General features: G+C 52.0%; 2 protein-coding genes across 6 annotated transcripts in view; one reads left to right on the top strand and one right to left on the bottom strand.

The window, feature by feature from the left end:
- Positions 1 to 480: 480 nt before the first annotated feature.
- SRPRA (SRP receptor alpha subunit) lies at positions 481 to 5945 on the top strand. The gene is made up of 13 exons (XM_017738513.1): positions 481 to 624; positions 1429 to 1592; positions 1688 to 1848; positions 1970 to 2123; positions 2581 to 2731; positions 2892 to 2998; positions 3186 to 3304; positions 3588 to 3674; positions 3763 to 3935; positions 4025 to 4238; positions 4313 to 4476; positions 4599 to 4697; positions 4926 to 5945. Exons 1-13 carry the CDS (start codon positions 496 to 498, stop codon positions 5052 to 5054), a joined length of 1851 nt encoding a protein of 616 aa, XP_017594002.1. The 5' UTR covers positions 481 to 495; the 3' UTR covers positions 5055 to 5945.
- Positions 5946 to 6044: 99 nt separating this feature from the next.
- The window catches only part of FAM118B (family with sequence similarity 118 member B), a 10084-nt gene continuing 1819 nt past the window's right edge, over positions 6045 to 14309 (bottom strand). Inside the window, exons 2-8 of one of the 5 annotated variants that reach the window (XM_017738517.1) lie at positions 12189 to 12266; positions 9973 to 10225; positions 8932 to 9159; positions 7649 to 7777; positions 7082 to 7367; positions 6554 to 6613; positions 6045 to 6490 (exon numbers count right to left, since the gene is read on the bottom strand). In XM_017738517.1, the coding sequence (XP_017594006.1) occupies positions 6279 to 6490; positions 6554 to 6613; positions 7082 to 7367; positions 7649 to 7777; positions 8932 to 9159; positions 9973 to 10225; positions 12189 to 12259 (1239 nt within the window). In that variant the 5' untranslated portion in view covers positions 12260 to 12266 and the 3' untranslated portion in view covers positions 6045 to 6278. Of the gene's footprint in view, positions 6614 to 7081; positions 7368 to 7648; positions 7778 to 8931; positions 9160 to 9972; positions 10226 to 12188; positions 13623 to 14309 lie in introns of those variants that run through there. The other 4 variants (XM_017738518.1, XM_008636885.2, XM_017738514.1 and 1 more) reach the window with 4 other exon arrangements.

Raw genomic sequence — 14309 nt, 5'->3', positions numbered from 1 at the left:
GAGGGGCGTGGCGGGGGAGGTGGGGATGGGAGCACCTACCTGGGATGGGAGATCAGGCCGGCCCACGTAGCTGGCGGGGGAACGGGGACTGGGACCGCCTGCCTGGGGAGGGGGGAAACAGGGCACGAGCACCCCTCTGAGGGAATGGTGTCGCCCCGGTGAGGGGGGAGGTGGATGGGAGGCCCTGCGTGAGGAGGGGGCACACGTGAGTGGGACCATTACCTGGGGACCGGGGGCGGAGGGTGGCACAGAGGTGCGAGCACCTGCTGGGGGTACACAGAGGCAGGAGCAGCTCTGGGGGTGGGGACGGTGTGGGGTCACCCGTTTGGGTATGGATGTGGGACCGTCACCCTGGGGAGCAGAGAGACTTGGGTGGGGGGGGGGATCACCCAGCTGGGGGAGGTTGGGTGGGAGCACCAGCCCAGAGGGTGTGGGGTCATGTGTAAGGGATGCTGGACCACTTTGGGAAAGGGGGGTGACAGGGATGAGGAGGTGATGGGTGGTGCTGGCACCCCCATTCTGACGGCTCCTCTCCCCCAGGAGAGAGGTGGCAACAACTCCTTCACCCATGAAGCCCTCACGCTTAAGTACAAACTGGACAACCAGTTTGAGCTGGTGTTTGTGGTAAGTGACCCCCTCTAGGCACCCCTGGTATCGCAGGAGGGTCCCTCTAGCCCCCCATGTGCCCCCAAACCCAAAGGAAGGGGATTGCCCCAGAAAAGAGGGGGAATGGTTCCCGGTGTGCTGAGGTTTGAGCAAACAGCTGTTTGCATTGCGTAGGGCTGGACCTCAGCTCCCAGACTGGTTTGGCTCCCCAGTCTTGGGATTTTGGGGGGGTGAGGGGGTGTGATGAGGGTTTCAGGGGCATGCTGAGCAGTGACCCCAGTGTAGCCAGGCTTCCCCCAGGAGGGGGACATGGGTGTCTATCAGTTGAATGCTGCTGCAGTAGCAGCTTATTTTAATCATCTGCAACAGGATTAAAACTAATCAAACCTCAAATAGAAACTGCAGCCTTGTAAAACTTCAGTTTGGCCAGATCTATTGAAAAAAAGCCAGAAATGTGTCATTCCCTTCACTTTAAGGAGCATTTACCGCTCTCCTTTTCAGTCTCCTGGCACCTTATCTCCATAAATCCATTACAACCTTCCCTGTTGACCCACAGATAAGCTAAAGGTTTTCTGCCCTTGCCCTACGTGTCCTTGTTGCCATGAGACAGCCTGTGTGCGTTGGGGTCACCTGTGGAAGCAAAAGCTCTGGGCTGTTAACTTTTTGGGGGCATTTTAAAAACCTGGGTAGTTGGAGCAGAAAGTGCAGGCTGAAGCTCACGCACATTAAAGAACTCTGAATTAAACAAAGAGGTTTTTTTGCTTCCTTGCTGCTGTGGAAGGAGCTGGAAGTGCAGTGTCTGTTGGCCGTGCTCCTTGGCAGGTGGGCTTCCAGAAGATCCTGACTCTAACCTACGTGGACAAGTTGATAGACGACGTCCATAAGGAGTTCCGAGACAAATACCGCAACGAGTTCCAGCAGAAGGGCGCCCTGGGCCTCCTAAATGGCACCTTTGATTTTAAAGATGACTTCATGCGCCTCCTCCGGTAGAGAGCTTGGGTTTTGTCTTAAATTTCTGTTTTGAGCAGAGGTGGGAGGGGGGAAGAGCTGAAATCCAGGCTAATGGGTCACCTCCCTGCAGGGATGCAGAGGAAAGCAGCAAAGTCCGAGCTCCCACGGTAATGAAGACGTTTGAGCAGTCTCTGAAATCCCAGAAGACTGTCAAGTGTATGATTGAAACCCGAGGGGAGAAACTAAAGGAGAAGGTCAAGAGCAAGAAGAACAAAGGTTCCAAAAAGGATGGTGAGTTGATGGGGAAGATAAATGGGAGGGAAATAAATATTCCAGAGCAATGTGTTGCAGCCTGTGCTTTCCCAATCCGCTTGGAGCTGGTCTGAGCTTGTGTTGGGGCTCTTCCTGTCAGGAACTGAAGCTGTGGCAGCGCCCAGTAAAGCATCTGCGGGTGACAAGCAGCTCTCGGCAGCAGGGGACAAGGAGGAACTGACCAAGGATGAAATCCTGCAGAAGAACCGGGAGGAATTCTTCAGGAGACACATGAAAGCTGGGGAGAAGTCCAGGTGGGTGATGAGATCACGGTCAATCTGCCTGAGGTTCCAGCTAGGCCATGGTGGAATCTCTCCTCCTTTTGGTGACCCCTGGAAGCCAGACCTTACTCTCCTGGACCTTATTTTCCTTTTCCTTATTTCCCTGCTTGCTGAAAAGACTGGGAGAAGATACCTGGGGGTCCTAGATGGGTAATAGAACCTGATTCCCTTTGCTGGGAGATCCAGAAACCCTGGGAGAGGTCCAGACCTGTCATTAGTGAGCAGACAGCAGCTGTCCGTCCATGCCTGGCTTGAGGGGAGGTGGTGCCATACAGGGTTAAAGTTCAGATAAATAAACTCTGGAGATCAGATCAGTCAATTTCTGCCTTTTTGGGTAATCCAGGCTTTTATTTTTCACATCTCCTAAGGAGGCGATGGCTGCTGCTTCCCTGCACTGAACACAACGTGTTTCTGGTCTTTGTTCCACCAGATCTCCAAAGCCCGACGCACAGAAGGAGAAGGGGAAGAAGCCCCGGGTGTGGGATCTGGGGAACTCTAATGCCAAAGTACTCGATTACAGTAATTCTGCTACCAACGGCAGCGCGGAGGCTTGTCCCGTGGAGGAGTTTGACCCCGACATGGTAAGGAAAATTCAGGTGGCCCCGTTTGCTGTCTTGCATCCTCTGGGATCAGCTGGGCATTATGAACCCAGTCTCCATGCCTGGATGAGAATGGATCGTGAAGAAACATGAAACAGGCATCGTAGCACCCGGCCCATAAAGCTGCTTCTTCCCCTCGCAGGCCCTGGGGGACAAAAATCGGGAGCCCGGCCGCCTTTATGACCTGGAGTATGAGAGCGATGATGAAGCTGAAGAGGAGAAAGTTGTCCAGAACCCTTCGAAACCCAGGTAGAGGCTCCCACAGCCCCTGCTTGTCACATGGTTCTTGATTTCTCTCCTGTAACTCCTGTTCCAGTCTAACCAGTAACGCAGGACAGACAAACTGGTGTGTTTGTCCACTCAGGGCAGGCCCTTCTGTATCCGACCTTTGCAATTCACTCTCAAGCCTCAGTGTAACTCTTCTGCTTCTCCACAGTGTGAAGAAGGGTGGCCTGGGGGGCATGTTTGGCATGCTGAAGGGCCTGGTGGGTTCCAAGAGCTTGACAAGAGAGGACATGGACCCCGTGCTGGAGAAGATGAAGGATCACTTGATTGGTACGTCTGGATCTGTGGTGTGAGGGATTAGTGGCGGTTCCCAGTGCTCTGCTGGGTGGGCCCCAGTGTGGGTAGTGCCTGTGGTTTGGGATGTTCCTGCCCACAGGAACTGTGGTGGGTTTCTGTCTTGCCCCTGGGGATCCCTGGATGGTGCAGCAAAAGGGATGTAGCAGTCAGGTCCGGTGGGGATCCTGCACATTGACTCCATCCTTCCCTTGACGCCGATGGGGGACGTGCGTAACCTTCTCAGCAGCACTGACTCCTTGTTCTGTCTTTCTCCAAGCTAAAAATGTGGCAGCTGAGATTGCAGTGCAGCTCTGTGAATCTGTGGCCAAGAAACTGGAAGGGAAGGTGATGGGAACGTTCACCAGTAAGTGTCCACGTGGCATCCTGTGTGTTTGGAGCTCAGGCGTATTCCCCACGTGTAACATGTCCTCTTTCCATCCCCTTCCTCCCAGCGGTAACCTCGACGGTGAAGCAGGCGCTGCAGGAGGCCCTGGTGCAGATCCTGCAGCCCCAGCGCCGTGTGGACGTCCTCCGTGATGTCATGGATGCCCAGCGCCATCGCCGGCCCTACGTCGTAACCTTTTGTGGCGTCAACGGTGTCGGGAAGTCCACCAACCTGGCCAAGGTAGGACAGGATCCTGGATCACAGGATCAGGATGGTGGGGTCAGGCTGTGCAGCTCCTAAGGGGCTTTTTTGATCTGTTACCCCTGCAGATCTCGTTCTGGCTCATCGAGAACGGCTTCAGCGTCCTCATCGCCGCGTGTGACACGTTCCGTGCGGGAGCGGTGGAGCAGCTGCGCACCCACACCCGCCGCCTCAACGCGCTGCACCCTCCGGAGAGCCACGGCGGGCGCACCATGGTGCAGCTCTACGAGAAGGGCTACGGCAAGGACGCTGCGGGCATCGCCATGGAGGCCATCTCCTACGGTATGCGCAGAGCCGGGGGCGGGCGTGGCTGTCCTGGGCGAGCCGTCCTTCACGCTGCCTCCCTGCCGCCCCAGCTCGGAACCAGGGCTTTGATGTGGTGCTGGTGGACACGGCGGGCCGCATGCAGGACAACGCGCCCCTGATGACCGCTCTGGCCAAACTCATCGCTGTCAACGCTCCTGACCTGGTCCTGTTCGTTGGGGAAGCACTGGTGGGAAATGAGGCTGTGGATCAGCTGGTGAGTGTGGAGGCTTTGTTCCTGAGAGATGGAGCGGGAAAGAACCCGTTTGTAGGTTTTACCAGAGAATTGGATGGTGGCAGCACCACCAGTGCATTTCTTGGATCTTTTTTCTCCCTCAGGTCAAGTTCAACAAGGCCCTGGCTGATCACTCCATGGCCCAGACACCACGGCTCATTGATGGCATCGTCCTCACCAAGTTCGATACCATTGATGACAAGGTAAGGAGGCTGCTGAGGTGACTCTGCACGGAGCTTCCTGATGGTGACTGGGGGGGGAGAGACAGGAATTGTCAAACACAGGGCACTCCTGCACTTTCCTCTTGTGGTTAAACCATTGAGCCCAAATTTAGCAGTCTGGTTTCCACACGTGGGGGATGAATGAATGAATGAATGACGAGCTCCCTGAGGGGGAGCACTGGATGTAACAGTGCTGCTTGTCCCCGGCAGGTGGGAGCCGCCATCTCTATGACCTACATCACGAGCAAGCCCATCGTTTTCGTTGGTACTGGACAAACCTACTGTGATCTGCGAAGCCTTAATGCCAAGGCCGTGGTCGCAGCGCTCATGAAGGCCTAAACACCAAATCGCTGTGTGCAGATGTCCCAGAAGAACATGCTTTACCCTGTCACCGACTAGTCTTTCCCGTGTAGTGCAGAACAGAATGGAGGAATAGCAGCATGAGGAGTACTTTTTTTGGATAAACCCCCTTTTATCCACAAAAAGCCCTTCCCTGGGTTCCTCCAGTCTGTGTCCAGTGATGCAGGCTCCCTTGCGGGGAGGCCGAATCCAGAGCTTTGTATTGTTCGTGCTGCACGGGGGGTGGGCGGTGCCAGGATCTGCTGTGCTTTTTGGTGGGTTTGAAGGCTTTTTTTTGAGCTGCTTTTGATTTTTAGACCAGCTTAGGGAGGAGGCAGGAGGGACTTGGGCTTAGGGGCAGTGTTAGATCTGGCTGTTAATGGTGCTGCTCCTGGCAGCTCCACTGAAGCTGATAAACCAAAAAAAGGTGACGGCCTGTGCTGGGCTGGAGGGGACATGCTGAATTGCCTTAAAGTCCCCCATATCTGTCCTCACCCGGACTCTGGAGCAGGGCCCCCAGACACCACATATTTGGGCAGGAGCTGGAGAGCTGTGGCAGCTGGGTCCAGAGGAGGAAGGCAGCGTGCCTACCTGGCTCCTGCCTGCTGGTCTTGGCATTATTTGCTAGTAAAAAGGAAAAAAAAAAACCAAACCACATTAATACTGGAAGAGAATGGTGGCTGCTTGCTGCTTTCCTGCACCCTTTCTCCCCCCTCCGAGTGCCTCTTGATCCCGGTCGGAAGTGCTACACTGAATAATACAAACCTCTCTGACGATGTCTTGTAGCTCTGTATCGCAGATGTGCTATAGTGCAATAAATTGAATGCTGTCTGCTAAGAGACATAATTTATATAAAATAAACTTCATAATTTGTTCTCTGTGTATAAATAACTTGCCTCCAGCCAGGACCTGTTTACTACTGGGTTTGGGAGAGATGAACTCCTGCCAGTGTGGGGGGAGAGGGCCTGTAAATGATACAGCAGCCAGAAGTTCAGTGAGCAGGCCTTTAATACAACTTCAACATACAAAATACTGTACAGTAAAAAGACAGGACTAGAAAACTAGAGCTTCCAGTAAAAAAAAAAAAAAAAAGCTCAAGTTTCATTTTTTAATTGAAATACAGAATATAAAAGCACTAGGTCTGAAGTTAGAGGAGGCTGCAGCTCCCTTGGGGACACCGCGCTCCGCAGGCACATGCAGCCCCAGTAAAACCACAATGCAATGTTAGACCAGGTGTTCATCTGTGGAGGCTCTGTCCTGGCCTCTTCCCTGCCGAAAGGGTCCTGGTTCGGTGCTGGACAGCAGTGGGACAGTGATGGGCTCCGGCCTCCCTGAGGGCTGCTGGCCTGGCTTGGGCCTGCCCCTGCCATGGCTCAGGGCCTGGGCAGGGCTGAGGCTCAGGGGCTGCATCCTGCGTGGAAGCAAAGGCTGAAAACCTGCCTGGGACTCCAGGGAGCTGCACAGGGTGAAGCCTCTTGGCTCCAGAGAGCCTTCCTTACCTTTTACCTCAGCGTGGGCAGCAGCAGAGCCGTTCAGCTGCTGCCCCTCCTTGGGCATACCTGGGGCAGAGCAGAGAGCAGTGTCAGCTGGAGAGCCAGCCGCCCGTGTGGTGGTTTCACACAGGCTTTTCCAGCTGGACTAAGCCTCAGAATACCTGCCAGCAAGGCTCTGGCCAGTGAACCCAATTTCCCCCCATTTTTATGATTTATTAGTGATACCTCTTGTATAAAAGCATTGGCTCAGGCTGACCGGCATGAAGGTCAGCGAGACTAAAATGCCCCTTCACTAGAAAGGGAACAAACAGCTGCAGCTGCACATAAAAAAAACAAAGCTTGCAGGCGTGGGAAACAGCCCAGCTGCTTAAACTGCTGGAGCATACAGCAATTTCACAGAAGCAACCCTCAAATCCAGCTTTTCTTAAAAAAAAAGGTTTGAGGAATTTTTATAGAGTGTGGAGAACAGGGGCTACTAACCCTGTCTACTCTCCGTGGTGGCAGCCAAGTGTCCCCCAGCCCCCGGCCCCGTACCTGTGCGGCCCCGCATGGCAATCTCGCTCGTCAGCCGCTCAAAGTACTCGGGCAAGTCGGCGTATTCGTCTCCGTAGGAAATCACTTTGATCCCTTTGTCCAGCATGTTCTCACGGAGCTTCTTGAACTCATCCACATCTCCCCTCCGCACCAGCATGAAGTGCTCCAGGTCTGACTTGTGCTTGACAGCCTCTAAAAACAGGGCCTGAAACGTGGTGTCATCAACTGTCCAACCACAGCCCAAGAAGAGGAAGGACTTATTTTCATACAGCTTCTGAATCTCTCGCTTTAAGAAAGGGAAAGATGTTCTTGGTCAAGGTGAGCTTCATCCTCACAGGAGACAGCACCTGCCCTATCCCTTCCGAGGCTCTGCAGCAATGCCGTCCTTCAGCAAGTGTGGGAGGTGTTCTGGCACCGTAGCAGGCTAAGGAACTCACCCCTCCTATTTCCCATAACTAATTTATTCTCCCCCACCCTCTGTGAAGCTCAGTCTAAAGTCAGTGTATGCCCAGCTGACCCGAGTGGGAGCTGTAGCTAGCCCAGGCCTGGGCCCCCAGCGTGGCTCACCATGACCTCGGTGTTGCGCAGCACGTTCTGGTAGCCGGCCGGGTGTAGCACGATGCCGCTGGGGTTGGTGTAGACGCCGTGGATGTGCAGGACACTGAGCTTCCTCTTCTCTTGTGCCCACTCCAGCACCTACACAACACAAACCCGCAGCAGCGTCGGTCAGTGCATCACATTGGCTATCACAGCACTGCTAAAGGTAATGTTTTGGGGAAGAACTCCAAAGATGCTGCTTCTTCCTCATATTCTCTCCATCAGCCTCTACACCACGGCCTGCAGCCACAGCCTGTGCTGCTCGTTTGGGTCAACGCTTCAGCTGACTGCTGAATGTGATGAGAATGAATCAATATGCCAGATTTACCAGAAGAAGGGGAAAAAACTACAAATCCTACACCAGCATGTTTCTCAAGCCTACCAAGTTTTATTTTGTCGCGCCTATTGGCTCTGAGGGAGTCACCAGCTGAGCTGACCTCCATTTCAGACAGCTGCTTCCAAGGCTCTCGGTTTACTCCTGCAGACCTCAGCTCGTTTAAGCTTGCAATAATTAGAATGCTTATTTGTAACACTGTAAGTACTTCCAGCCATGTAGATTAAGAGGTCACGCAGGAAACATGAAGCACAGAAATGAGAATGAAAAGAGACCAAGGACTGCACAGGACACACACACTGTGTTTAACATGCAAACAGAAGGATGAGATGCTCCCCACCAGTAAAACCCACGATGGAGAGATCAGGTGGGCAGGTGCAAAGAGCTCAGGGTTTCACAGCCTGACTGGGGCAGGAGGAGGGATGTTTGCATGAAGAGAGTAACTCCGAGAGTGCAGCAGCAGGAGCCACTCCAGCCATTGCACGAAGAGGACATGAGGCAAGAGGGGAGCCTCAAAGGCTGCAGCCCTGAACACCCATCACAAAAAGCATTTTGCAGCACCCTATAAAAATAGAAAGTTCAGCTTCGCATTTTGCATTAAGTTTCCCATATTGGTTAGAAACATCAGCCTGAGCCTTATGTGGAAGCAAGGCCAAGCCAGAAGTTTCAAGGACGGAGATCAAAGGAATAGCAGGCTTAAGGACTCCTCCTGAGCACTGGATGGCAGCCAGCAAACCAGTGTTCCAGAAAGGAGCGTTCCTCCTCATTCCTCTGCTAGCTGCCCTGAACAGTCAGAGCCTCTGCCTGGAGGTTGTCTGCCACCAGTTAAACCATGACAATCAGTCCAGTGCCCTCAGGCAGAACGAGAGCACATCCTGCACCACCACAGTTCCTGACAAAAGAAATAATCATCCTTTACCTTCTTTTCATCAGTCAGGTCAAGAGACTCAAGGTGCTTCCCCTGGTGTGCTGCGTACAGCTCCAGCAGGTTATCGAAGTTTGTGGTTAACACAAGGGCCCCGTTTTCCATCAAGTGAAGCACAGACTGAAGCAGCTGCTTCCCAGAATCTTCCATTTTGGATTCCAGGTCATCAAACACCTCGTATAAACAGTCCTTGAAAAAGGTTGAGCGAACGTTGCTTGTGCGCTGAGAAGGGGAGACAGATCGAGATCAGAGCCCGGCCCCTTAACGCCGCCTCATGCCAAATGATTCCATGAAAAACTACCCATGTTTCCCCAACACCCTGCAAAGCTCTGCGTCCTTGCAGGGCAAACACAGAGCTCCACCAAGGTGGGTGCTCTCCCTCAGCATAGTCATAGGATTGCAGAATCCCAGACTGGTTTGGGTTGGGAAGAACCTTAAAGCTCACTCTGTGCCATCTCATCCCACTCTGTGCCATGGGCAGGGACACCTTTCACTATCCCAGGTTGCTCCAAACCCCTCCAGCCTGGCCTGGAACACTCCCAGGGATGAGGCATCCACAGCTTCTCTGGGCAATCTCACCACCTTCACAGGGAACAATTCCTTCCCAGTATCTCATCTAGCCCTGCCCCCTGTCAGTGTGAAGCCATTCCCCCTTGTCCTGTCACTCCAGGCCCTTCCCCACAGTCTCTCTCCATCTTTCTTGTCAGCTCCCTTCAGGCATTGGAAGGCCACAATTAGGTCACCCCTGAAGCTCTTTTCTCCAGGTTTAACAATCCCAATTCTCTCAGCCTTTCCTCATAGGAAGGTGTCCCATCCCTCTAATCATCTTGGTCCAGGTGAAACACCCAAAACCATGTCCACAGCAGGGTTATGTCTCAGGCACCCGGCTGTGCCTGAGTAACTGCACTTGTGGTTCCTCGTACATAGAGGAATTGTTGGGATGGGGGCACTGGTGCTGGAGAACCAAATCTGGCTCTTTCCAAAAGCCAAATCCCTAACCCTAACAGTGCTCAGGGCAGGTACAAGCACACTGACCGGAGACAGCTTCTGGATAAGGTCGTGGGCAACATGAACCAGGTTCTTGTCTTCATGAAGACACTTCTGGAACCGTTTGCTCTCTTCATCTTCCAGGAGATCAAAGTCAATAGCAGCATCTAGGAGGGCCTGAATCAGCCCCTTCCAAGACTTCAGCGCTGGGACCTGGGGAGCAACTGCAGCACTAATTCCTGTTCCAATCACCAAAACAAGCTCCCGAGGCTTCTTGGTTTTGAGGCTTGGCAACAGCTTCCTGCAAGAGGAGAAAGGAGCACAGCTGGTACCACCATGAGTGGAAGGGTGTCTGGGGTGGTGGGACATGCAGACCGAGGGAGAGGGAGGTACCCTGTGCCTAAATTTTGCATCAAATATCCACTGGGGCTCTCTGATAAATGGAGCATGAGAGAAGCAGCTTGGTATCCTTAAAAGACAGCAGGGAGCTGCACGGATCAGCAGCACAAATGCTCGCAACACAAGGTCCATAATTACAACATTTTTGGGAATCGAATCTGTTACCGTGATGGTTACTGGGGAAGTCAGTGATACCCTGGGGTGCTTCTGAAGCAAAGCTAATCCACTAAAAATCTGGAGTAAGGGAAGTCTATTAATAAAAGTTACCTGGAAGGCTGGAGGGCATGGGAAAGGTGTGGTGAGCACTAGAGAATGAGACACACACATGCTCTATGTCCTGAGACAAAACGTGCGTTGGATCCCATGCAGGTCAGAAATACAACCTGGTTTAAACAAGGTGCAGAACAGGGGCCTGGAGCTCCATTTATCCCAGCACAGAGAAAAGCAAGGGAAGGTTTCCTCCTAGCTCTGCCCTGGAGGGGCCCAGCCCCAGTTTGCTGAGGAAGCCCCTCAGCTGTACCAGCAATCCCTTCCCTGTGATGCCTGCAATGTCAGCTCCAGGCCAATCTTTTGGAAGATCCCAGATGACACAGAGTCACATGAAAGGGCTGCAGGGCTGGATTCTCCTTATTCCTCCTCCCCTCTTCCATATTTTCCTGGCTTTATACCTGCACAGTGCTTTTAAACATGACCTTTATCACTTATTAAACACATGTGCTGCTCCTTGCCTTGCCTTGCCTGGTGTCCAGCTGCTTTCTGCAGCAGGGACCCACTGCAGCTCCCCCAGGATTGGAGCAGCAGCCTGGGGAAGCAGCTTGTATGGAAGAAATGGGCTTTATCAGCAAACACGTGATATTTAGTGAGAAGGGGAGAGGAAACCAACACCACACAGATGGAGCTGTGCCTTCCCTCAGCTCCTGCCTATGAAAACAGACTTGTTAACCCTTTCCTCGAGGAGGGCTGCACTGTTAGTGCTGATAAACAGGGTTTAATTTGAGGATTGCAAGCTTCACGTGAGGAATAAATTAAGTGCTCGTGCTAATGAGCTAGTGTAAAAACACTATTGCAAATCCAGGGACTGAAATCCAAAATAACAACTAATACCCAAGTCTTAATGTCCTGTGTGACATCTCTGAAAGAGGCATTTTGTTCCCTGCTGATAAACACACTTTTTTCTGCCCTGATATCCTGAGCAAGGAAAAAATCATCTCCCAGCCTCTTTTCTGCACATTCCAGGGTCACTGATCAACCTTGAGACCACACAGAACTATCCTGCAGCCCTCCAGAAAAGTCAAATTAGTGGGAGACAACTCCCCAGATGAATTAGCTGCTTGTTCACAAGAACTTTTGAGTCCACAGCAGCCACGGTGCCAGTCTCGGATGGACAGAATTATCCACCAGTTAGGTCCCCACTCCCAGAGCTGTAAGACCACCTGTTTCTAAGCACAGGGAGCCTCAGAGTAAATTATTTAGCCTTTACATGCAGCTCAATCATATTAATTTGAGTAACTCCCTGTCGTCCTGGAAACCACCATCCAACTCAAGCGAAGAAGCACAACCAACATGTTCGACCTGACGCTGCGAGCGGACAGGACCATAGAGACAGGACAGTAAAATACAGCTTTGAGTGCAACCCCATCCCCTGGCTGAGGGTTAAAACTCCAAAAAAGTACACTCTGGGCGTGAAGGCCTTTGTTCCACTAACAGCAGCAAAGCCCAGGGCACGGCCAGAAGCCAGCGCGCGGCTCTCGGATCAGGAAGCGAAAGAGCTGCGGTCACCAAGGGTCACAATCCTTAGAGAACAATGCAAGGCAAAGGAAAAGGCTCTTGTTAGAAGCAATTCACTGGAGTATAACGAAATTTACCTGGGCTTTTTTGCAGGTGGCATTCCATCTTCCAATAACGTTTCCTTGTCCAGGCTCACCGTAGAAGCCATCCAGTTTCTGTAGCAGACAAATCACCGCAAGCAAAGTCACTGCACATGGACAACACCACCTGGACAACGGGGTTTTGCAGAACCAGCTTTGCACAGGTGGATAAATCCCAGGTTTGTTATTATTCCAAGATCACCTTTGGGCTGAGAATTGCATGTTTTTGTCTCTGAACTTTGCCCCACAGTCTCATCCACTTCCTTAACCTTCTTTACCGTAAAATCCTGGGCTGTTTTGCCCAGGTGTGATTGCCTCAGCAAAACACACTTTGCCAGACCCTTTGTTTCACCTCAGCCGTTCATTTTCCCAGAGAGCCTGGATCTCGGAGCAGCACTCCCCCCTTCCTGACAAGGCCTGTCAGCAAACTTGCTGCTTGAGAAACAGTGGGAGGGAAGACAAAAAGATTTTTGTTGGCTCCAAAAATCCACGGAGAGCATTTCATTTCCTGGTGATGAGAGAAGGGTTTTTCAGCCTGCCATGCGTCTGCAAGCACTGGGAAACGACCTTAAAGCCCACGAAAAGGAAGTGCAGTCTGAGAACTCTTTCAACAGCCCGTGACATAAAACACAAAAGGTCTGCCAGCACGCAGTCCTCTCCCACTCTGCTTCTCCCAAATAAGTCTAAGAAAAGGGAATGAAAATGAACAGAACTGTTCACCCTCCTCTGCTTTTTTCTTGCCAATTGTAATGAAGAGTCCAGCAAAAACTCTGTTAGATACAGGGATTTTGGCCAGAGGAAATGCTGGGGAAGAGCTGCTGACCCAAAATCAGAGTTTTTGCAGGTTTTGCCACCTCAGGGAGATCTGAGGGAGATGCTGCTATTGCTCCCTGGCAGCAAAGCAGGTCACACAGGGCAGCACTTTCCAGTTAGGACACCTGGGCTGTGCTGCAAGTGTTGGCATGGATTGTGTGAGAAATCAGCCAATATTCTAGGAAACCACCACCTTGCAACGCTGGATGATGAGAACAGGGCAAAGTGACACTGTCAGATGCTCAGATACACCGTGTGTGCAGCCTTTTCTTTCTGACCCCTTCAGAAAACTTTATACAATGGCATTATGGAATGGTTTGGCTTGGACTCGACCTTAAAGCTTGTGTCGTTCCAACCCCCTGCCATGGGCAGGGACACTTTCCACCACACCAGGCTGCTCAATAATAAATCATTGTAACAACAGTAAAACACCTCAGAGAGCTGGTTTTCAACACCTGCCTCCTGAAACATCACTGAACACAGTGCTCATCACTCCAAATAATCCCCTTTTTATCTTACTGGGCCTTACTGCAGGGCCCAGATTTTGGATAAAAGTGTCAAAGGCCCTTAGCATGTGAGGAATCTCCCAGTCTTCCCCCTCTGTGCATGTCAGGCAGGGCTCCTCCATCACACACCCTTGTGAACATTGTACCTACCCTGTGTTTTTCCAACCCACACTGAGCCTGGGAGCACTTCAACGCTGTTCTGACAATGAACCTCTGCAGCCTCATCACCCCCGAGCACCTGCAATCCGTCAGGCCTCATGGTGAACTATTTCGGGGGGTTAAATCTCCAAAGACCAAAGTAGTGACTCTCAGGAAGACAGGAGGACCTGCTGGACACAGGATCTGTCAGGTGGTACCATCAAATCCCCGCTGAGTGAATGCAGCCAAGCACAGTCAGGATAAAGAGGGGAAAAGCCCCTCCTTTTCCTTCCCAGGAAGGAAATCCTTCTCCTTTTGGATTAGCTGATTTTCCTGGAAGGACAGGCTGCTTCCACAAAGCCAGCCAGATTTCATTTAATGGTGCAAAGACGCTTTAGATGAGCCAGGCACTAACAATGGATAACTGGAGTGTTTCAGAGGGAAGTTTGAGTCTGCCCTCGGCAGCACCAGAGCTACAGCCAAAGGTAAATCCTTCCTCATTTCCAAACTGGATATAATTGAAGTTTATATTATCTTTGGGTTGTGAATCATCAGCTGAGCCTCAAATATTGAGGCTGTTTGAAACTCCCACCTAGGCCTTCCCCTGTTTGCTTCCACTGCCCCATCTCACTCACCCTGCACATTCCCACACTATTAACAG

The sequence above is a fragment of the Corvus brachyrhynchos genome, unplaced genomic scaffold (genome assembly GCF_000691975.1).
Source record: "Corvus brachyrhynchos isolate BGI_N302 unplaced genomic scaffold, ASM69197v1 scaffold46, whole genome shotgun sequence".
Taxonomy (NCBI): Eukaryota; Metazoa; Chordata; class Aves; order Passeriformes; family Corvidae; genus Corvus; species Corvus brachyrhynchos.
This window is presented reverse-complemented; position numbering and strand designations above follow the sequence as displayed.

Excerpts from the sequence above, each read along its gene's own strand:
- SRPRA (XM_017738513.1), top strand. The coding sequence starts at position 496 with ATGGGTGGTGCTGGCACCCCCATTCTGACGGCTCCTCTCCCCCAGGAG. Across the intron at positions 1,593-1,687 it reads GACTTCATGCGCCTCCTCCG|GGATGCAGAGGAAAGCAGCA; the intron begins GTAGAGAGCTTG and ends ACCTCCCTGCAG. Across the intron at positions 2,999-3,185 it reads CAGAACCCTTCGAAACCCAG|TGTGAAGAAGGGTGGCCTGG; the intron begins GTAGAGGCTCCC and ends GCTTCTCCACAG.